The following is a 24,528-nucleotide window of genomic DNA, read 5'->3' as shown; positions in this document are numbered from 1 at the left end:
TCACCATGCCGCCACTAACATGGATTATCACCTCTCACTTCTCACCTATCATCACCATGTCGCTGTCCATGAAGATGGCAAGTGAGAAGTTGAGCAAGAGTATTCCAAACTATACTCACACATACATACGAATTACAATATACTAACGAGCATTTATCTATCTGTCTATGTCCACTGAAACAAGAACCTTTGAAAATGAAAGTCATGCGGAATGGCAAGGTGAACCTACTCCTCAAAGGAAATTTCAAACGGTTGAGCGTATGCGACGAATTTAGCAAAATTCGCTCAAAACTTCATATAAGAAATTGATGATTTACGACTGACGAAACACGAAACCGATTGTCGGAATTGATTCATATCATCGATCTTTTTCATATACAACTTATTTTAATCCGGAATATGTTTGTGTTGATTTAAATATAGAGTGTGTGAAGTAGTTTAAGGGAGAATGAGCTTGCATCCACGGGTCTAACATGAGGGTGCTTTGAGAAACGATTCGTGCGACAAGGTCAATAAGCCCAACAAATTAAACGGACCATTTTCTGCTAGCTTGATGCGAGCTAATGGTCACCCAACCTACCAAAGTACCAAACAAGCTCAAATTTCCCGAACGTATACAGTTCAGGGTGCGATAAGCCGATTTCAGCTGCTGCATGGCTTATCAGTACAGTTACCGGTGGCTGAATTCTGTACGTTTCCATTTGCGTACGTACACATCGCTTTCAGCATTCGGAGACAAAGCTACCGCTGCCCGCTGGGAAGTGGGAACACTTGCACCTCAACCGTACGCGCAAGGCTTGTTGTGGCTTGAGTAATGCAAAGGTGAGCAGTAATACTCTCGATCCACATCAAATCGCTCAAGTAATGGCCGTCACGATAGCTATCACCTCCCCTGTGCGGCTGTGCCCACATGCAGGTGCGGTGCGGTAGAGAGTTGACAAGACAAATATAAATTGTCGACTCATGTGGACCCGCTCACTTGATGAAACTGCACATCTGCTTGCGGGAGCACTAGCGTGGAGAGCGAGCCCTCTAAAAAACTGAGGAGCAGGCGATGCCAACAAGCATCAAATAACAAGGGAAACTCAAAATCTAGCCCGAGCTACACGTATCATGATTTTTTTACGAAGTTCGAATTCAACATTTAATGTTTAAAAAAAATCTAAAAAAAATCTGAATGTAGCCAATGATGTACTTTACCACTGCGCAAAATTTCAGGATGAAATACGTTATATTAGAGGCTACACAAAAATGATAAATTCTGACAAATGTTAGAGGTTTCAAAATCTACACTGTTCACGTTTTCAGATCCATGGATTTGTGAATTTTGCACAGCCCAAAATACTGAGTCTTTTGTATTGCTTTTTGTTCATAGTCGTAGAGTACATTATTGTCTACCTATAGAATTTTTTGTCCTAATGTTTTGAACTTTTAAAATACCATTTTCGAATTTTACAAAAAACGGAATCCATGTAGTTCGAGCTACAAAATGCCAAACTCAACAATCGTTGGAGAATGTAACAATAAAAACTTCATTTGAGGTGGCACTAACATGATGAGCTTTGAGAGCATATCCAGCTGCCAACGCAGAGGGAGTGACTCTGTTCGCTTTGATGTATGCGGATTGGAGGATGATAGTCTAGAAATTCGAGGCATGCAGATAGACCATTAATTCTCAACCTAAGCTTGGGATGAAAATGCGTCGTCGCTAGTGGAGGAGAACGAGCGTGGGTTTTCAGTATCAAGATATTAGGTGGTATCCTTTTTCCATCAATAGTACTGTATCATATCGTAGGATCATATCGTAGCATAAAGATACTATGAGATTTCTATATCTTCAAAATATAATAAATTTATGTATTAAATAAAATAGTTACCTAGCCTATTTTCTAGAAATACATAGTGGCATGTCATATTGTTCTGGTAAGGGAGTGGTGTATCATATTCTTGACTTGTAGCATGCAGCCCAACATCACAAGAGGGATGAAGAGGTGGCAAATACTATGTTTAGTTCACAACAAGAAACCACTAAAATCATTAAGTGCTTATAAGGTTCATTAATGTCAGTATGTTAATTAGTTCTTTGATTAGTTTTAACTGATGAGTGGTATCACTTGTCGTAGAAGTATCGGGATAATGCCAATTTAAGGTATGGTATCGTACTCTGACAATGATACCACCTGATTAGGATACACATTGTGATACGTATCGTTTTAGTCCGGTAGGTTCTTAGTATCGTAAGATACTAGGATTTCTATCATGATGTTGACAACCATGCCCGCCACTACCCCACACAACTGTTGTCGCCCACAAGGGAAAGACAAAGGCCTCCAGAGAAGGAGATGACGACGGTGTACAGGGCGCTCGAGACCAAGAGGCATGGCGCATGGTGCGATGCCATGAGGGTAAGGGCCGCCGAGGAAGCCACTACCACAACCAGGGAAAAGGCCAAGCTCGTCTTGGCAATTTGGGCCAGTGCCAACACCAAATCTTCACCACCCATACCGCCGCGCATGCCATCATGAAGATCAAGAATGAGGCGATGGACATGGCCAAGTCCTAGGCAACTGGCACCCTTCGACAATCTCGGACAGGTCCACGACCGTTGAACTTGCGGAAATGCTATGCACAGTACATCACATTCCTAGGCCACCTAGACTCAGTGGGTCGTGATCGTCGTCGCTAGAGGTCCCACTCTTGCAGAGCTGCCTTGTTGTGCGTAGCCTTGAGCTTAACCACACGCATGTGCCCGATGATTCAGGTAGTGGACATGCAATAAAGAGGCCACAAGCGATCCCCCCGTCAAAAATGTCCAAGCCCCGCAAGCTGTTCGAGGGAATGCCAGGGCTGATGTCGTCCGACTCGGTATGGTTGCAACCTATGTATCCTTCGTACATTTACATTTGAGAACGGATTTGTGACGTTCAATTATGCGTAGGCCTACTATGTAAAGGACGTAGATGTTTACATGCACAGGCTGGCCAATGGAGATAGCCCACTAGACGATGTTCTACAGACCGAGCAAGAGACCCAACCAGAGGGTTTCAATATCGATGGGGAGCCATTTTTGGGGAAATATGACAGATCCCATGGATGATGCCACATCTATGTTAGATGATGCCAAGGTGATGCGGCCATAGATGATGCCGCCGACGCCACCGAGGGCGTCACGAGAAAAGAAGATAAAGGACCAGGGGTTACATGCCCAAGGAGGACCAATGCCTTTTTTTCGTTCTTGGATGGCAATCATCCAAGTTCTAATTTGTGGTGCTAAGCAAAAGGGAATTCATATTGGAGGTCGGTCACCCAAGATTTCCATGAGAGTAGGCAATTAGCTCCCTTCGAAAGTCATAGTGATCGCGGCAAAGTGTCAATCAAATAGTGAGGGTTCGTCTAACAAGAGTGCAACACATTTTGCGGTGCAATCGAGAATGTCCTTGGGCGCCCGTGAGTGGCCTAGGCGTTGCGTAAATGGTAAGGCCTCAGTCATTGCTAAGTTTACACTTGTTAATTGGCTTACCCAAGTGTATGAATTGGTTTCCATATGTGTAGGTTCCACTAACTTTGGACTTATTCACTCAAGTTCAAAAGAAATAATTCACATTGTGCCATTGGTGTAGGGAAATCAATGATTGTACCAAGTAGAAACTTGGCTATGCTACAAACAAAAATGGTCTCCAGAATGGCGGGAGCAATGTATCATCATCACTGATCTCGAAGGGGGTGGCCCAAGCAATAGCAATGGTGGCCTTGCATCTCGACCAACAGGCCACAAGGCCACCAAGGACAATCTTAAACATGGTGCTTCCAAACTTGCATTGAATGATACTGTACCTTGAAAGGGGTTGATGCATGGCCGAGAAGGAGGAGGAAAATGCTAAGAGGGATGAGAAGCGAAGTCGGGAGAAAGAGTCTGCATGCTCATTGGCCTCACAAATAGAGCTCTTTAAATACAAGCCATTGAGGCTAATGCCAAATAAATCGCCGAGGAGAACCGAATACCGTTCACCGACTTGAGCATCATGAACCCGGTAAATCATGCTTGGTCAGAAAGAACAAAACAAGCATCCGCGAACGTGATGGGTGATCTCACATATCTATCCAATTCCTATGATACATGTGTCCTTTTGCACATTTCTATGATTTGCGCTTTGATTCGATAGTATTTGAGAGTGAACTATGTAGTTCCCTAATTAGTGGAATTTTTTTTGACTATTTGGACAATTTTCATTCATATTTTAATCATTTAGGTGAAAGAAGAAAAAAAAGCAAGGCATGCCGTGGACCAAATGAGTATGGTTGTTTAGTTCGCCCTCGAGCCAAACGGACACGATGGAGGACACAAACGAATTTGTGTCCACGTCCTGACCCAAAGGGACTAAAACTGACACATTTTGTGTCGAAAATGGGTCGGGCTAATGGAGATGACCTAAGATCTATTGGTCGAGCGAAGACGACGTATGTGCATCGTTTTCTTCTTTCAGACGTTTCTTTTGCCTATTCTGTAATCCGTGTGATGTCTTTGGCGGTGGTGTGGGTCTGTTGCGAGTGATTAATCAACGATTAATCGGCGTGGCTAGGTCATTTCTTTTTCTTGGTTGTGCGCATCCTTAATGCGTTGACTACATTCGGGCAATATATTGGTGCAGAGGCTAGATGCAATTGATATTATTATACTCTCTTTATATAAAAAAAACATATCATTCTGATCGCAATTTCCTAGCAGCTACGGTTGCCGGTTGACAGTCAACCCTCTGCATGCATGTTTAAATGTTCCAAGAAGAAACTTTTGTTTAAAAAATACTTCGGTTGCTAGAGAACCTAAGAAAAAAATTGAGGTATCATGGTTCATTTATCCTTTTGGTTCCAACCACTTTGCATCCGTAGGTGAGAGTCAACTCTGTACACAGTACACTGTACATGCATCTGCAATTGTAAGTCACCGTGTACCGTGTGCTTACATATGCCCAAGATCGCAAGTCAAAAAAGAAAACATATACCCAAGATCAAAAGGCATGTTACTTGGTCAAGCACAGCCATGTCACATGCTGCAATGGTACTTCCCCTGCCCTGGCACTACTCTTCCAGCGCTTCATCTACTCCTTCACGTGCACAGCGCAACCCACATCTTCGTCTAGCTAGCTGCCGCGCAATTTCATCATAGACCCGTAGATCGCGAGGAAAACCATGTGTGTCTCCGACCTACCGGTCGTGCGTGCGTGCTAGCTAGTGCTACTCCGCACTACACTATACTTTCAGCATTTTACTCCGGCGCCTTCCCAACGCACTCTCCGCGTCACGTAACTGGCGGCGCCGGTCAAAGACTCAAAGCCAGTCTGCCCCGCACGCAAAGATGTACCGCTCCACCGGATAACCGCACCACATCGACGCTGAGTTATCCAGTTCCGCACACTTGGTCTTCTTCCGGGTAAAAAATTTACTTCTGACGGCGCCCCACGAATCGAACCACCTTACTTCTTGGCGTCTTGGAAATGAATATCGGGTTCGACCCCCGTGGTATTTACGGCCCCAAGTGCTAGGCGTCACGGGATCTGGACAGTGATCGCTCCGATGGATTGTTGCTGATGCACGGTCGTTAGGATTCCGTGCGTGCCTTTCGCCAAGCAACCAGCCGCCGGTTCACGGTCGAAATGGAAGCCCACAAGAGCATGCACAGGATCAATCCAGAGCAGAGAAAACAATGCCCCTTCTGTTATGTGCCTAAGTAAAATCCAGAGCATAGAGTAGACCGGGAAAGCATAGTCACTTTATATAGGGATTGTCTTGACATCACAAATACTACTCTAATGAACAAGGCATGTATATTTCTTTTTTGAAAAAGTTAAGATGAATGAAATTTTCCCAAACTTTTAGAAAAACTATCAAGGACTATGATATTATACAAATATCATATGAAAATTTATTTCATGATGTATCTAGTGGTGTTGATTATGAGTTGTACATATTGATAATTTAAGATTGGGATGACACGCTACATGCATATCACATAACCCTACCTCCTCTCCCGCCCCTTCCTAGGCGGCGGCGGAGGATCTCCTCCCTCCCGCGCAGCCGCCCCTCAGGCTGCCAACCCATAGGCCGCCGCTGCTGCCGGCCCCGGCGGCGGTGGCGGCGCCCCTTCCGTCGAAGACGAGGGGAGAGGGGGTCTCCGCGCTAGCGCTCCATGGGAGGTGATATGGCGCCGGTGGATGAAGCCAGGTGGCACGGCTACTTGGCCGGGGCCTGATGCCCTTCATCGGTAGCCATGGTGGAGTGGGTGGTGCGGTGGCGGCCTCCATCCTTGGCGGCGGTTCGGCGGTGGTACGCTTGATCCGCACGATCATATTCTTCCCTGGTGATCCAGCAGGAGGGACTGGCGGCGTGGGGGTTGCTGGTCTTGCTTTATTTTGGTGGCGGTCCTCGGGTTTCTCGCAAGCGAAGATGAAGATCTTTTGGAGGTCAGTTTGCCTTGATCTGGCTGGAGAGATGAGTTCCAGAAAGCTCTGTCGGCGAATGGAACAATGCACCTTTTGCCTGGAGTTTGCTGGATCGGGTGGTATTCGATTGCGCGCACCCATATTTTTAACCGTTTGGTTTCGGAGGGAGCGGCGCGAAGCTCTATTCTGTGTTTGACATCAGATTACTTTTTGGTCCACGGTGAAGTCAGAAGAAGGAATATCATCAAGGCCGGATTGGTGAACTGGCTAAAGGAGGTTCGAGTCTCCGTGATGCTGAGGGACTTGCTTGACGTTCCGGGCTCCGCAGCAGTGGTATGCAAGTGGGGGCAGCAGCACAAGTGAAGTCCAGAGTCTTACCTTTCAGGGTTGTGCCTGGCAATGACATTTTTGGAGGCATTGTTTGAGAGTGGGGCCTATCTACAGGGTGAAAAACTAAGACCTTTGGTCGGGCGATGATGACGCTGATGCACTGTTCCCTTCTTGGAGGCGTCACTTTTGGAGAATCTGTATTTCAAGTGAATCTGTATTTCAAGTGTTGTCACGGTGGTGGTTGTATTGATATTGCTACGTCTAGAATGCAGTAGCGGGACTTTATTTCTTAGTTTTGTTTACTCTTTTTTGGTTATGTGCATCCGTACTTCCAGCAGAATGGACATTGTTGCAGAGGCTGAACGTAATTGGTATCTTTTGATATTAATATATTCTCTTTATCGAAAAAATATCGCATATGCTTCAACCATCTCTGCCAGAAAACAATATGAACCAGCAAGTAAATTCAACCCAAAACCAGCTCCCAGGCCGTGGCTAATTGGGGATCTGGTGCTACCGATTTAGCCTAACAAAGACAGGCGTTGCTGTGGTGTGTGAACCCACATGGTTATCTAAAGATTCTGGCATTACGTACGGCTAAAAGAAAGCCAGCCAAGAGTGGGAGAGAAAGAAAATCTTCCTCCTCTCCAAGAAAGAAAACGTCTAATCAAGCAAGCCTTTCTTTTCCGTGTAGCTTTCATTTCGGAACGCGGTTCTGCTGTTGCTTTCATCCATTTTACTTGTTATAGGATAATGCACGCACATATTATCAGAACCGGTCCTGCTCAGATATAACACGATGTCATGCATGCGGGGCAGCATTTGTCCCATGGATATCAGATTATCTGTGATATTGTGGGGCGCCCGGGTTGACTTCACCGGCTGAAAAATGAGGGAGTAAAGTACGTGATGAACTCACTAAAAAGCGTTTATTTTTTATTTTTTGACCACACGATCAGATCAAATTTATAAATTAGCAAAGTACACAGAAGATAAAACAAAACCCTGAAACAAATACAAGCGACAAAGATATGTGAACAAACCAAGAACTACTTAAAGGTCCTTCGAAGCCAACTGTTGCATCTCCGCGTGCCACCACTCCTAAGCTAAAGTATCACGATCCAAGTAGAAATAACAACCTCTCATTGGCATCCCAATAATAGATTGATTCATCTACAACACGCCCTACTCGTACGGGTAAATAAATTGTAGAATCTCAAACATGCACAAGGGGTGCTGAGATTGAAGCTTTCCAACAGCCACATGGATCACCCAACCAAATACATGACAACTTAAGGTCACTGAACAGACAAACCAAGACATGGTTTTAAACTATTGCTTCCTCACCATAGTATAAGGAAACAAGGACCTAATTACAAACAGTGAACCAAGAGGCAACATACCAAAACAATTTGACACCATTATCACCACCATCATCACCAAACAGTATCCATTATACTGCATATTTCAGTGTTAGTGGAGTTGACACCAGAAAGAAGGGTTCAGTTAACATCAAGTGCGGTTTGTAGAGTTCAGTGAGAGAAGTAATTTCACACCTCATGTAGCGTGTACTGATTGCGTTATGCTCATCAGAAGCAGCAAACTGCAGTGTCCTATATACACATTAAGACCAATGCAGACAAATACTAGTACGAACTATATTCTGAAAAAATTGCAGAGGCTGGAAGTCTTATTGGTGTTTGCTCTGTATATAAATGTCTTGTTGCATGGCTGTCTAAATAAAATGCAAAGGCTCGAAGTGTTCGACTTAAAAACCAGGGAACATGAGACTGTTGCTTTGATTTTCAGTTAATAGGAGTTGTACTATGTTAGCACCGCTATGAGATTACAGTAAACATGCTTGTTAAAATGAAGCTCAGAACTGCTGCAGTTAGCATCCTTTTGTTTATGAACACATTCTTAGTTGATGTGTGAAGTTGGTTACTTCAACCCTGTGTTTAGTCTGCTAGCTGTACATGTCTAATGCTTACTATTTAGGCAAGCAAGATGTACCATTAGATGGAAAAACATTCAGCAGGAGTAATGTTATATTAATCGGCAAGCATAGAAACAATCAAAACAAGGTACATCTCGTGAATCTGCAGCACATAAATCATAATTTCTTGCAACACTAGAACAATATCAAAGGGAACTGATCACACAGAGAGATAATCCTCAATTCCTCATTCAAATCTATCTCCAATACTACAACAGAATCATATGAAACTTCAAAATAATGAACCACAATCAAATGAGAACACGCATGTCTTCTGCTTCTTTCCTTCTACGGTCATGCAAAGAGAAACCCCATGAGACAGACTACAGTTATGAGTAATGTTCAGCAAAGGCAAAACGCATCAGACAAACAATCATCAATTTTGCACCACAGTGCGCGGCAAGTAATTGTAATTCAGTAGTCAGTCACTGTTTAAAAACTTTAAATTTCAGAACACAAGTTAAAAGTAATACCTGCTTCACAACTTTTGGAGACCCTCTATAAACATTGAATAGCTGCCAAAGAAGAATGGGTATCTGGAACAAGGCAAAATGGTTTTACTACATATACAGGAAAACAAATACAAGAAATAATTAAGTATTATCGTGTGGATGCCTTTGCGCAAAGTGGAAAAAACAATGAAATATGGCGCTTGCCCTTGGATATAGATATTGGGTGAAATCAAAGAGGTCATGGTAGGTCCACTTTCAGAAGGTCCAGCATCCAGAACCCGGGAGCCACTGACTAAAGTTTTTTGGCTGCTACTTCAGTCTGCTTCCATTCTAGACATGAAGCCCACCCAAGCCAGTAGCAACACAAGACAACAACCAGCGCCAAGGACCATGTACTGTTAGCCTAATCATAAACAATCTTTGGTGTGCCTACTTGTGATTACATGTCTAGAATGACCATTCTTAAGCATGTTCAAAGTCAATGGGAGTGCAAACAAGGGAATATATAGTAGTCCCACGAAGCAACAAAAGAATATAATGAAGTTCAAAGTGAAGCCAATTCAGCCGGTAGGGAGAGAGTAAATCAGTAGTAGTACCAAGGAAACACCAAATACACAGAGTATGCATAAATGATGCAATCTGCTTATGTCATTCCTTTTATTAATCTTTTTTGTATAGATAAAAGGGGCCACACGGGCACACGGCCCCCAATTTCATGAAGAAATTGGAGTATGTTTTTACACCACACACATACACTCACTGACTCACATTGGCGTCAGCATTCTAACGTCAACAAACGTAAAATAGCACAGGCCCCCTCTAGTTACTCCAGCCTGAAAGTAAACTTAACTGTTTTAGTGTTTTGGATCTCGAAAAGATGACAGAATATAAACCCTGTTCTTGGACACAAGTTGGAAGTCCTTCCCAGCGACACCATGGCATATTTTGGACTCCTCCTTTTTCAGAAGATAACCTCAACCGCTGCAGATCCTCCTTGTCCAGGGGGCCAACTATGATCTCCACAATAATGATTGGACACACACACAGTTTCGAACGATGGCGGGGCTGATGTCAAGATGTAGATCTTCACAAGCTGCTCTTCTTGCCCATAGCTGCACTGGCAGAGAAAGCTTGGTGCGGCTTGGCAAGGGTATGCTTAGGGCCAGTGTTTAGGGGCTCCGTCTGGTTCTTGATTGGGTAACAAGGCCAAAAGGTGATTCCACATGTGCCACTGATTGTCTTGACATTGCGCTCCATCCGGACATAGCCAGACTCACCCCAGCCGATGCCCAAGGACTCCTTCACGATCCAGTAGTCCTTGCCATTTTCCGAACCATAGCCAACAACAGTGGCTGCACGGTCAACGTCTGATCCGCAGGTTGATAAGATACCCTAGAAAGATCAGTACGTGATAATCAGTACAGAGCGAAATGGGTATGTGAATCTTGGAACACAAAGCTGAGGGTGAGCTTAAGGTTGTATCGCACAGTATGACATTGTAACATACAAAGCTTTCATCAACGGAAAGAAAGTTAGTGCAACTTGAATGCTTCATAGAATGAGTACCAACACAGTGGATCCAAAATTGCTATTTTCACTTCACCAGAAGAGTTCTTACTGATGTCATGCTGTGCTGATTTCCACGAGAGGAAGGTACCAGCAGGAACACATAAAAGTGGCTCACTTATCAAACATGCTCGAAATGGGGGCCAGATCAGCAAAAAGTTTTAAATTATCTGAATAATATCAAATATCAAATTATGAGGAAGTCGGGACTGTGTTGAAATTAGTCGTTGCTTGGTTGTAGCTGTTGCAACTTGTAACCAGATGACAACATTTCTATAAAGTACTTATTAATTACGGCTATTGTAGCAGTCATAGTCATCTATGATCAGTTGCACACAACTAATAGTCTACAGAATATAATCACAGTCATCTATGATCAGTAACTTTGTGTTGCCTAGTCAGGGAGAATCAGAATTCTAGAACAATAGCTCACCGACTCATAGAGTTGGAATTCTCTGCCCCTGCCGTCAATTGCAACACTGATTGGCTGGTTTGAAACTGCCTTTTGCAGGCTCTTTTCACTGTACATGGGCACATCATTGCAGTCATCAATTGTAACAGTCGTCTTATTCTGCAAATGCCACAAAACAATGAGGCGGTATGGTGCATGTTCTTGTAAATGTTAGAAGAAAACTAACTGAGAAGCAAGAGATATACACCTTGTTAGCAGCACAATAGTGGTTGCCCTTGGCAATGTAAGGGTAGTCCTGTGTCGTGCCGATCCCTTTATTGTTCATGATGAACACGAATGCATCATCCATTAGACCTCCATCGCACCCCGCATTGTATAAAGTGTCGCAGTCAACCAGCTCTTGCTCGGACAAGGAAATGAGCTGGCCCGTAACAATCTGGTTGATTCCTTCAACAGCTGCTATTGCTGAAAAGGCCCAGCTGCTCCCTGGAAAAGAGGAACTGAGATCGGATCCTCATATCTCTGTCTCAAGATTTTAGTTTGTGTTCATTACATACTGGTACAAATAGCAAGGGGCCAGATTTTGGCTTGTGGTGACAATGCCAATATGGTTGCAACAAATTTGATAATCTGGAAAAATAAAAGAGAACCAGCAGCAACAGATTAAGTCGAGGATGCTCACCACAATCGCCCTGGTCCTTGACCTCGACAACCGCTCCCTTCTCCCTCCAATCGAACGACTCCGGCAGCTCCTCGCTGTCGTCGGCCTGGTACCTGGTGCTCAGCTTCCTCTGCCTCTCCGGCTTGCTCCGAACACCGAGGTACCTAGCACGGTACTCCTGGTTGGTGGTGTCGGCGAAGCGGTTGAGCCCCAGGCGGAAGGAGTGAAGGCCGGCGTCAGCGGCGGTGTTGTGCTGGTCGATGTAGCGTAGGTTGTCCCTGAACACCTGGAACCGGCGGTCCTCCTCGCCGAGGGCGTTGTAAGTCCTACCGTGCTGCGCCATCCACTCCGCGTACACCCGCCGCGTCTCCTCCTCGCTCCTCTCCCCGTACGACACGATCGACATATCCGCCGCAGCCGCCAGCGACAGCAGCAGCAGCAGCAGCACCGCCGCTGCCGAGGCCAGGAGAGATCTCGAGCTCCTCATTTCCGCAACGAGGAGACTACTTTTTTTTTTGGACTACTGGGGAAGAAGATCAGGCGACGAGAGCGTGGAGCTCTGGGGCTGTGGGAGACTGACTGGGCCGTGCTTTTGTTTCCCGACATAGAGAGTGAAGGCCCGTGTGTTGAATGTTTTGGCTATATCCAATGTCTCAAGTAGTCAAGTCCTAAAATCGTATACATTTTGAACATAGCGGTCATTTCTATCATGGACTGACTACCCAGCAGCGGCGCCCCACATTTGGTTGCCCGTGCGGCGCTTTTCACTACTCGAGGCATACATGTAATTAATTAGTCACTTTCAGATGCATGAATTAATTAGTCTACACAATGGTATGTATGAGACTAATTAGTACCCATGTGCACTCATGCCACTTCTCCATGCACGATGCATGCAAATAAGATATCATTCAAGATTCTCTTAGTTTTCAAAATTTTGAAATGTTTTATCTCATATATCTTATATCCGATTGATGTTCCGCCTTCACAATCAGCTTAGTGGCGACGAGATGTTCGAAACTAGATCTCATCTCATGTCGGTATGTTTTGGCAACCATTTTTTCACCAACAATTGCCAAAATATTATCACACACTTTCCAGATTGTCAATTCTTAGTTGCCAGATAAAAAAATTTGTTTATCAATATTTGCAAGATTATAATCACATATTTGTTGGGTTATTCTTGACTAATTTCCAACAATTGCTAGATTGGTGTCATGTACTTATCAGGGTATTTATTTGCTATTTAATTGCGAGACTGACATACCGTGTTTGCTAGTTTCATGTATGACATTCTACATCGATGCAATGTGTATGATACAGTTTTTTGGTTGAAAGATATCATCTCCTAGTTGTTTGGACATATTTTAAGGTTATCTTTCTATTTTTTTTAGATCACTTCAATGTCTAAAAATATAAAATATATATGCATAATTGTCATGTGGATTGTTTGTTGATAATCTGGCAACTGCGGTAACATAATCTGGCAACTGATGCATTGAAACAAAATTCATCGAAACATAACAATATGGGATCTACTTCTGAAGCCCTCGTCGAGACGAGCTCGTCGGTGAAAACAAAACACTAATCGGATTAATGGTTTAGAAAATAAATCATTTTAAATTTTAAAAATTAGCAATATATGTGATGATGTCAGCATGATGTGTTAGATTACTACATAGGTACATGTTACAGCTACTATAAGGAAAAGCACCCAAAAAACCATTGTCGCACAGGTTTGACTTTATGCGGCGCTTCTGCGTAGATCTTCCCTTCTACCATACCTTACTTTTCCTCTCAAAGAAATCTACAAGCAATTGTGATCTAAACAGACACGTGGACGCGGGGTTCTGTTCGCGTGTCCGTGCGGCCACCAAGCCCAAAACGAACGATCCAACGTGTCCGTTTGGGTCGCCGCGTAGGAACTATATTTTTATTCGGTCACATCTTATATGCTTTACTTGGAGCGATCCACCCAGCCCAAGGCATCCCCTTCTTCATCATCAACTTATCAGGTCACTTCTAGTGAAACTATATTTTTATTCGGTCACATCTTATGTGCTTTACTTGGAGCGTCTGTGTGCTTTTATTTTTGTTTGTGTTTGAATAAGATCGGATCCTAGCAATCCTTGTGTGGGAGAGAGACACGCTCCGTTTTTTCATATGAACACTGATGTTCTTCGTTTTACTTTTAATGTTCATGACAAAAGTTGGAAGCTATTGCACTTATTGTTATTTGGTTGGAAACAGAAAATGCTTCATATTGTCTTGGATAATTTGATAATTGGCAATTGTTTTGAGCTCTCAAGTAGATCATGATTAAGCTCTTGCATCATGTAGTTTAAACCTATTAGTGGAGAACTACCGTAGAGCTTGTTGAAATTGGTTTGCATGATTGGTCTCTCTAAGGTCTAGATATTTTCTGGTAAAAGTGTTTGAGCAACAAGGAAGACAGTGTAGAGTATTATAATGCTTGCAATATGTTCTTATGTGAGTTTTGCTGTACCGGTTCATACATGTGTTTGCTTCAAATAACCTTGCTAGCCAAAGCCTTGTACTGAGAGGGAATGCTTCTCGTGCATCCAAAACCTTGAGCCAAAATCTATGCCATGTGTGTCCACTATACCTACCTACTATGTGGTATTTTCTGCCATTCCAAGTAAATACTTCATGTGCTACCTTTAAACAATTCAAAAGTTATTATCTCTTATTTGTGTCAATGTTTTATAGCTCATGAGGAAGTATGTGGTGTTTTATCTTTCAATCTTGTTGGGCAGATTTTCACCAATGGACTAGTGGCTTCATCGGCTTATCCAATAATTTTGCAAAAAGAGCTGGCAATGGGGTTCCCAGCCCCAATTAATCAACCTTCATTAATAATTCTGTCCACATGTTTTGCCATGATTCATCAGTAAGCAACTTAATTTTGCAAATAGACACTCCTTCATGGTATGTGAATGTTGGAAGGCACCTGAGGATTCGGTTAGCTATGGCTTGTGTAAGCAAAAGGTTGGGAGGAGTGTCAACCATAAATAAAACTAAAGTACATGTGTAAACAAAAGAGAAGAGGGATGATCTACCTTGCTGGTAGAGATAACGTCCTTCATGGGAGCCGCTCTTTGAAAGTCGGTTTGATGAGGGGGTTAGAGTGCCCACTACCATTCGTTGACAACAACAAACACCTCTCAAAACTTTACTTTTATGCTCTCTATATGATTTCAAAACTTAAAAAGCTCTAGCACATGATTTAATCCCTGCTTCCCTCTGCGAAGGGCCTTTCTTTTACTTTATGTTGAGTCAGTTTATCTACTTCCTTCCATCTTAGAAGCAAACACTTGTGTCAACTGTGCATTGATCCTTACATACTTGCTTATTGCACTTATTATTCTACTTTGTGTTGACAATTATCCATGAGATATGCATGTTGAAAGTTGAAAGCAACTGCTGAAACTTGTATCTTCCTTTGTGTTGCTTCGATGCCTTTACTTTGAATTTATTGCTTTATGAGTTAACTCTTATGCAAGACTTTTGATGCTTGTCTTGAAAGTACTATTCATGAAAAGTTTTGATATATGTTATCTATTTGTTAGCAACTATAGATCATTGCCTTGAGTCACTGCGTTCATCTCATATGCTTTACAATAGTATGATCAAGGTTATGTAAGTAGCATGTCACTACAGAAATTATTCTTTTTATCGTTTACCTACTCGAGGGCGAGTAGGAACTAAGCTTGGGGATGCTTGATACGTCGCCAACGTATCTATAATTTCTGATGTTCCATGCTTGTTTTATGACAATACCTACATGTTTTGCTCGCACTTTATAATGTTTTTATGCGTTTTCCGGAACTAACCTATTAACAAGATGCCACAGTGCCAGTTCCTGTCTTCTGTTGTTTTTGGTTCCAGAAAGGCTGTTCGGGCAATATTCTCGGAATTCAACGAAACGAAGACCAAATATCTTATTTTCCCGGAAGGTTCCAGAACACCGAAGGAGAGTCGGAGGCGGGCCAGGGGCCACCACACCACACCTGGGCACGGGCCCAGGCCTGGCCGCGCCGCCAGGTGGGGAGGGCGCCCTGGTGCCCCTTCTGCGCCGCCTCTTCGCCTATAAAGTCCCTTGCGACCTAAAAACGCGATACGGATTGACGAAACTCTAGAAAGACTCCAGGGGGGCCGCCGCCATCGCGAAACTCCAATTCGGGGGACAGAATCTCTGTTCCGGCACGCCGCCGGGACGGGGAAGTGCCCCCGGAAGCCATCTCCATCAACACCACCGCCTCCATCATGCTCCATGAGTAGTTCCCCCATGGACTACGGGTTCTAGCAGTAGCTAGTTGGTACTCTCTATCCCATGTACTTCAATACAATGATCTCATGAGCTGCCTTACATGATTGAGATTCATCTGATGTAATCGGTGTTGTGTTTGTTGGGATCCGATGGATTGTTACATTATGATTAGTCTATCTATAAAGTTTGTGAAGTTATTGTTGCTTGCAATCTTGTTGTGTTTAATGCTTGTCACTAGTGCATGAGTGGCATGATCTTAGATTTAAGCTCTATAATTATTGCTTAGATTGTATCTACAAGTTGTTTGCACATATTGCTTGTCCGGAACCCGAGGCCCCAAAGTGACAGAAATTGGGACAACCGGAGGGGAAGGCTGTGATATGAGGATCACATGTTTTCACCAAGTGTTAATGATTTGCTCCGGTGCTCTATTAAAAGGAGTACCTTAATCGCCAGTAGATTCCCTTGAGGCCCGGTTGCCACCAGTTGGTAGGACAAAAGATGTTATGCAAGTTTCTCATTGCGAGCACGTATGACTATATATGGAAAACATGCCTACATGATTAATAATCTTGATGTTCTGTCTTAATGCTATTTCAATCCTATCAATTGCCCAACTGTAATTTGTTCACCCAACACTTGTCACTTGTTATTGGAGAGTTACCACTAGTGTAGATCGCTGGGAACCCCGGTCCATCTCTCATCATCATATACTCGTTCCTACATGACATTGTAAGTAGTATCAACTATTTTTTGGTGCCATTGCCTCTGTGTTACTGCTACTTCTGATGTGTTACTGTTACTATTGCTCTCATATTACTGCTGCTTTCACATCACCCCTGTTACTAGTGCTTTTCCAGGTGCAGCTAAATTGACAACTCAGTTGTTAAGGCTTATAAGTATTCTTTACCTCCCCTTGTGTCGAATCAATAAATTTGGGTTTTACTTCCCTCGAAGACTGTTGCGATCCCCTATACTTGTGGGTTATCAGTTGCCAAGCCTATTGTGACTAACCTCTTAGGACCCAACTTGGTTGGGGACCAACAAGCTCAAACTTTATCAATAAGTGTATGTGGAGGGAATTGGAGACTTGGCTACTTCATGAAGAATTAAGGGATCTTCATATTATATTTTGACCAAGCCAAGTCGTATGGATTATCATATATATCTTATATCCAATGTTCCTCTTTGCGGTAACATATAATTCAACTCATCATATTTATTGTAAGTTACTTGTCCCTTTGCATGTTTATTTTTGTACCAAATATGTGTTTTTATGTGTTGTGTCTTACTTACCTATCTTGTGTATTCAAGTATGTTTATTTGACTCATCATATACTTGTGTATTGTTTTGAGCCTAATGCATCTTGATGACATCTTATTTGGCTCTCTTCGAGTGATTAATGGAACATCCCATTTTGGGGGAGTGATATGCATTGTGCATCTCTCTTTCTTAAAATGTGTGTATATGGGTACCACCACTTAGTATTGATATTGCAAGATTATCTAGTCACTATGTGGTGTGTCATAATCATGAGAAATTCAAATTCTAATATCCACTAATCATCTCTAGTCGAATTTTAATTGCCTCTTGATTAGAAGAAATGTTTTATCAATTATGGGGGAGTAATATGTTTTGTACATATCACAAGCCTAGAAAATGTGAACATATGAGGTTATGCCACTTAGAGTTGATGCTCTTAATTATCTTGTTCCTAGGTGGCATGTTTGCTCAAACAAGCTCCATTTTTAATAAAAAGCTTTTATTACTCATATTATGGGTTCTTGTTTGTGTAAGAAATTCTTGGTGAGGGTTTTCCTCAAATACATATCTCTATATATTATTTGGGACACCGTTTGCTTCAAGTTATTATAATCATTGCCGTGCGTGATTGTTTGACTAGTTGAAGCTATCAAGAATCTTCATCCGTGCATAGTGCTTAATTCTATATACTTATCCTATGCCTCTTATTGTGAAGTTGATCCTTACTATCATTGTCAATACTCCACCGGAAATTATTTCCAATATACTCATTGTCTTTGACAATCGATAACATTGTATGTGGTTGAATTTATGGATCATCTTTACCTTGGATTGTTTCTTATTGCCTTATTTTATTTCCAAGAAAACTTTTGTTGCTCCCATGTGTCTTCCTTGCCTCTTTGAAAAATCTTTAATAATTTTTTTTGAATCTTATCAAGTGTTTGTTTTTGAAAGACAAACCTTTTCTTTGCGGTACATTGTGCCATTGTGAAAAGTGTAGAGGGTTTGGTTTATTTGTTCGAACCTTGCTCTTTTGGGAGTTTGCTATCTCATTCCTTATTACATGTTTTATTTGCTTGAATGAGATAAATCTTTGAGCATGTGTGGCTTTATTCATCTTTTATGCTCAATTATCTCTTCTTAGTTCATTTGTTGAACTTTGTTGAACAAATCTTTTATGATTTGCGCCTTTGATATAGTTTGGACAACAGATTTGTTTGGTCACACCTTTATGCCTTCTCCAATTCATTTGGTGTTTTGTCCAAACTATATCTTTGTTGGATCTTTGAAGTCTTTGTGCATGCTTATATGTAATTTGTTTATATTTGTAGCATGCTTGCTTTCTTTGATCCATTATATAGGGTATACTCCATCAAATCCTAAATGGCTAAGATGTGCATGAAATTCCAACTTCATTTATAAATATGCACATATTGATATGGAGTGTATCCTATGTATTGTGGTTAGTCTAACCATTTTGAACCCAATAAGTTTGGGGACCAAGATGTACTTGAATGTTGTTTTAGGTACATTGGAGATGCAATGGAGGCTTGTCTCATCTATAAGGAAGGTGTTGTCACCATATGAGAATTGGAGTCAAGCTAGGATGATCGATGAACTCTTATCTACTACATCTAGCCACTGCTATCTCGGTAACAAGTATCTTATTCATGCATACTCATATAGCATCCATCCTCTTGTAGGTTGCATCTTGGCATGAAATTCTTTATTTTGAAAATATTGAGGTTCTTGAAAAATCCTTTTTAAAGAAAATTTCTTATTGTACATTTGAGTATTTTGAGAAGATGCATATGATAGGAATATATATATATATATATATATATATATATATATATATATATATATATATGATATATATATCGACGCGGATTTTCTAACCAGGTGGCTAGCTGTGCATAGGTAGGCTGCCGTTGGATAAAGGGAGCATGAGTGCTCAACGTAGCAGATTGGGTCCTTTAAGTTGTTTGTGAGTTTGTGAGGTGCCAACGCTGTGAGCTTTTCCGTCAGTGCATGCAAAGGCACATAGGGGGCAGGGCAATCTCATGGAATTTGAACGCTAGCATGGATGAGCAAAAGGATCACAAGTAAATCGGCTATCCTCGTCGCGTGAGTTCTGCAAGATTTTTTTGGTGAGACGAGTATTGTACATGTCGTTTTGTTGCTTCTATCCATGGAGTTGTGCAGGATTTTTCATGATTCAGCAAAAAAAATGCACGTGCCATTTTGTTGCATGTAGGCATCTACTAATCAAGACAATGACCAGATCATGTAGTCTGAACCTATTGGGCATGGTTTTTTTTGAAATGAATAGGTGGGTAGCAAACAATTTAGCTGCAAAGATGGTTTTTCTGAGTGATTAACTTGGTGTTAATTTTCTGGGTAATTAAATGTTCTAGTTGGCCATGCGATTGGTACTAGATAGATTTGGGGTACTGCATGTAACCGTGGTCACTTTCCGCGATATGGTGCATGTGACATCAAAAAATTTAGGAAAGAGTGATAAGAAACTAGTGATATAAATTCTGTTGGCATAAGAATGTACATACAGGAATGGTGCGGCTAGCCAATAACAAGTAAAAGTTGCAGACGTAAATTGAGACAGTATGTGAATTTGTGTACTAAGGTACAACTAGCATCTATAGAGAAAACCTCATGAAGAGAAAAAGATCATGCGTAAGAGGGAGGAACTACGACATGTAGATTCCCTGATGCTCGGCATCAAGAGGAGCTTGGTCGGAATGGCACCACAGAGGCGGTTGTGGTTGAACCGCAGCCTGGGCATCGCCGCCATGGACTCCGGGATGCTCCCAACCAGCCTAACATCGGACAACTCCAGTGTGGCCAGGCTCGCCATATTCTCCCGGTCGGAGCGCATTACACTCCCTCTGAGCGGGTTGTTGGTTGCAGGTCCTTCGGCGACACCATGCACTTCACGAACTACGACAGCCCTCCGGTGAGCCTCCAGAGGTCAAAGCAGCATGAGCCTCTCTTGCTCGGTGAGCTCCGACAGAAGGAGGCTCCCATGGAGCAAGTTGTTGCTAGGCCCTTCGAGCTACAGAGGCAGAGACCGGTAAGAAAATTCTTGCTCATGCACATGACACAGATTTTGAATATCATCATCAGTCTGTAAAACTGAGCTGAATCACTCAATTTATTACACAGACATGAAAATTGAAAAGAAGATGGGGCAGATACTAGAAGCAGACACGGAAGGGTCACATGTTCAGGTATAGTTTTCTTGGCTTGTCAGGATCGAAATGTAATTCTTGTATTACTAAGTGTAAACAACTGATAGCAGATGTTAAACAGGTTAAACTAATCATATTATGAGGTTAACCAAATAAAGGTAGATACTTTTAATCACCGGAAAAAAAGGAAACAGTGACAATTCTAGACAGCTATGGTAGGATTGTTCATGGTCTCCACTTCGTCCTTACTAAACCAAATGTAAACCGAAATTAACGATGCCAAATAATGATACCAAAATGCTGATTGGGGTTGGATCACAACCGCTACCGAAATATCAGCAAATATGAGAAGAAATATCATCCCGAGAATCACACTTTATGTGCTTTACCAGCACACAGATTAACACGCCCTACACACGCAAAATCAACATCGCACCATGAAGCAAAATCCTAATCGAAAATTCTACTATTATTTTGAATGACCATGGGACCTGGAAACACGATGCAACGAAAATCACCAAGGAATCTAGATCAGATAACACAAGAAAAACCAGATGGAAGAAAAAACACGGACAGCCTCGTGTGTGCCTCAGCTAATCAAAGACAAACTGCTGCTCAATCTGTAATGAAACGGCAAAATAAAGCCTGCTCTCCAAAGGCTTGAAGGTCACTAATCGATATGATGTAGATCAATTAAAATGGCATTAGTCAAACGAGGTGAAAAATCCATCACATATACAACTAATCAAATCAGCTTAGCTCGAGAATCTTTCACAGAAAAATTAAAACCAAACTGCCGAGCCTGTGCTGCATCCAAATTTCCAACGGTTTAGATTTAGAAACATGATAGGGAGGGGCCATGGATCTTGAGCATAAGTTCAGTCTGCGCCCCTGCTACCCGTCTAGCCCATTGACGCGGCCATCGGCCTTCCGCCATGGTCCGGTCAGCGGGGGCTCAAATCGGCAGAGAAAAAGGAAGCTCGTCATCGCCCCTCGACACGTAGCTCCTCCTCCTTCAAATCCCAAAAAACAGCAACTAAAACATCTACCTAGAAACTGATCGAAAAAAGGATGTGAAGCAAATTCACGTACTTCTGAAGTGCTAGAACTAAACTAAAATGATAAACTCTGCGAAGGTGGATGGTAGGACATCGGTGAGCCCCAGATCGATAGCTGGCCCCGACTCCAAAAGTTTTTGTCTCCAAAAAAAGCAAACCTAATTCGAGTAAGAGAGAGGAATTACATCACATTTGAATCCAAAATTGTTGGAGCTGGAGCAACATCAGACTCCCATTCTAGTTTTTCCAAAACAACACGTTAAACAAACAAATCCCATTTGGATTTTTCCAGTGAGCACAACAAAGAAAAATCAACATAGACATTCCATCAAACGGTGAAGAAATTTGAAAAATAACGAGGTGAAATAAATTTGGATCCAGAAAAATGGGTCAAGCTCAAATGCTAAATAGTCTGCACATGGCCCCGTCCGCCGTGGATAGTGCTCACTACGCTCCAGGCGGTCGACGCAGTCTGCTGCCCCAAGCAGGGCCTGGGCTTGTTTTTTTTTTTCCTGCTCAAGAACATTCGTGCAACAGAATATCAAAAAGAAAAAAAAAAGATAGGAAGAAACAAGAGGAGGAGGTGGCATGGATCTTGAGTACCAAGTACAACCGTGCAGCAAAAAATATACAATCTGGATTTACATCACGGACGTGATTAGTCTGTACATCCAAGTCAAAAAAAATCAGAAAAGATAGAAGAAACGGAGGTGGTCATCCACGAAATTTCAGTACGGAAGCGCATAGATCTTGAGAATCAAGATGAACACTTCATAAAATGGGATCTGGATCAAAATATATTACTAGATAATTAACAGAACTTTCCCCTCATAATCTTTACCCTTTATTTGAATGATCATGGGATCTGGATCGAAAGAAACCATGTAAAAAAATCAACAACAAACTGAATCCATCGAACAGTGATGCAAAATCTAGATCGAGAAAAGGACGTGAAGAACACCCAGATCGAAAAAATACAAAGACCGATCTCGCTCGTGCCTCCGGCCCGGCGTCTCCCTCACCACAGTACCACTTTGGCGCTGGGACATCAGCCGGCTGCGGCCGATCGGAGGGGGAGGTTCTGGAGGGGCACGGTTGGTTTGGCAGAGGGGAAGGAGAGAGGAAGATAAGTTTTCCTCGGTGGGTTGGGAAGGAGAGAGAAAGTAACTCGATGGGTACCAAATCACCTCGCAGCAAAAAAAAAAATGCATAAAAAAGGTCTACGTGAGTGTGCTCTTGATGTAACGGCTTATACTGCCGACGTCAAGAATTTCGTTGGCTCTCTATATCATCAGTGTGTATATCAACGGTCAGGACCCCATGGGTAGCTAGCCATGTGGTCATCTGGGTATTATGGGAAATAGTGGGCTACCATGGGGCATAGCTATGCATATAGATCCAACCATTAGATCTTCTATAGGGAGCACAAGAGGAGCACACGGCGTTAGCAAATCCGGTGTATCCCCTATATGGCCACATGCAACACCGTTACAGAGTAGCAGAAATAACCAACCACAACCATACAATATCTAAACTATTATATCAAAACGACAACCAAGCATCGGTCACGGTTGATTTAAAAACTGACAACCATACACCATGTAAACTATTATACCAAAACGACAAACAAGCATCGGTCACGGTTGATTTTAAAAACTGACAACCATACACCATCCAAACTATTCTACCAAAACGACAACCAAGCAGGTCACGGTTGAATTAAAAATTGATAACCATACACCATCCAAACTATTATACCAAAACGACAACCAACATTGTCACGGTTGATTTGTGCTTCAAAGCTTCGCAGCATGCAAATCCCGTGGACCAAAATTAGAACCACACCACGGAAAATGTATATCAAAACAACAACGAAGTATCGATCACGGTAGCTTATTTTTAAACTTTAGGAGCAGGCAGATTTGTTGAGCAAAATGACAACCATACGTGCATTTCTTGAGCTGCTGCTGCTGTACACGCTCGGCTAGCGCATGGCTGCCGTGACGCCCTTCGACTACCTCCCTTGCTTCTCCTCCCGGCTCGCCCGGCATGGTGGCAGCAGTGATGATGGTGATGACCTTGCCCGAGTCGCTCTCAAGTCCATCGGGTTCATCTTTGCCACAACCAAAGGTTCATCTTCGTCTACTTCCACACACACAACAATCTTATCTTTTCTTCCATTTTGTCTGACTAATTTTTGCCATGTCCATGCAGCCGGCAGTGTGCTGGATTACAAACCATCCATTGTGGCTGCAGCTGCAGCAGCGCCACGGCCAGCTCGACATCCTCTACAGCCAGCTCGACATCCTCTACAGCAAGGGTCCTCGGCGCATGCGCCCCTGGCCATGCTCAACCTCGCCGACTTCGACCGCGTCATGGCGGCCAACACGCGCTCCACGGTGGCCGGCATCAAGCAGGCCGCGCACGTCATGGTGCCGCGCCGCAGCAGGTGCATCCTCTGCACGGGGAGCACCACGGGCACGCTCGGCGGGGTCCCCGCGCTCCCGTATAGCCTCTCCAAGGCCACGGTGGTGGGCGTGGTGCGGCTGGTCCCGGAGGAGCTGGCGCGCCCCGGCATGTGCATGAACGCAATTTCACCGCACACCATCGCCACGCCGCTCCTGGTCCGGTCGCTGGCGAGGGCGAACCCGGACGTCGGCGACGAGACGCTGAAGCGGATGGTGGAGAGGGGCATGAGCAAGCTCCAAGGGGCCGTGCTGGAGCCGGAGGACATGGCCAGAGCCGCCGTCTACCTCGCGTCCGACGAGGCCAAGTACGTCACCGGGCATAACCTCGTGGTGGACGGTGGCTTCGCCGTCGGGAAGCTGATCAACGTGCGCCCGGCGAGCTGA

General features: G+C 43.2%; 1 protein-coding gene and 1 pseudogene across 1 annotated transcript; one reads left to right on the top strand and one right to left on the bottom strand.

Annotated features, from left to right (window-relative positions):
- Nucleotides 1-9,848: 9,848 nt before the first annotated feature.
- LOC124674085 (oryzain alpha chain-like) lies at nucleotides 9,849-12,400 on the bottom strand. The gene is made up of 4 exons (XM_047210119.1): nucleotides 11,876-12,400; nucleotides 11,441-11,679; nucleotides 11,215-11,352; nucleotides 9,849-10,607 (listed from the first exon to the last, which is right to left on the bottom strand). Exons 1-4 carry the CDS (start codon nucleotides 12,339-12,341, stop codon nucleotides 10,302-10,304), a joined length of 1,149 nt encoding a protein of 382 aa, XP_047066075.1. The 5' UTR covers nucleotides 12,342-12,400; the 3' UTR covers nucleotides 9,849-10,301.
- A 7,768-nt stretch (nucleotides 12,401-20,168) lies between these two features.
- On the top strand, nucleotides 20,169-24,528 carry LOC124671227 (annotated as a pseudogene).

This window comes from Lolium rigidum, chromosome 7 (genome assembly GCF_022539505.1).
Source record: "Lolium rigidum isolate FL_2022 chromosome 7, APGP_CSIRO_Lrig_0.1, whole genome shotgun sequence".
Lineage (NCBI taxonomy): Eukaryota > Viridiplantae > Streptophyta > Magnoliopsida > Poales > Poaceae > Lolium > Lolium rigidum.
This window is presented reverse-complemented; position numbering and strand designations above follow the sequence as displayed.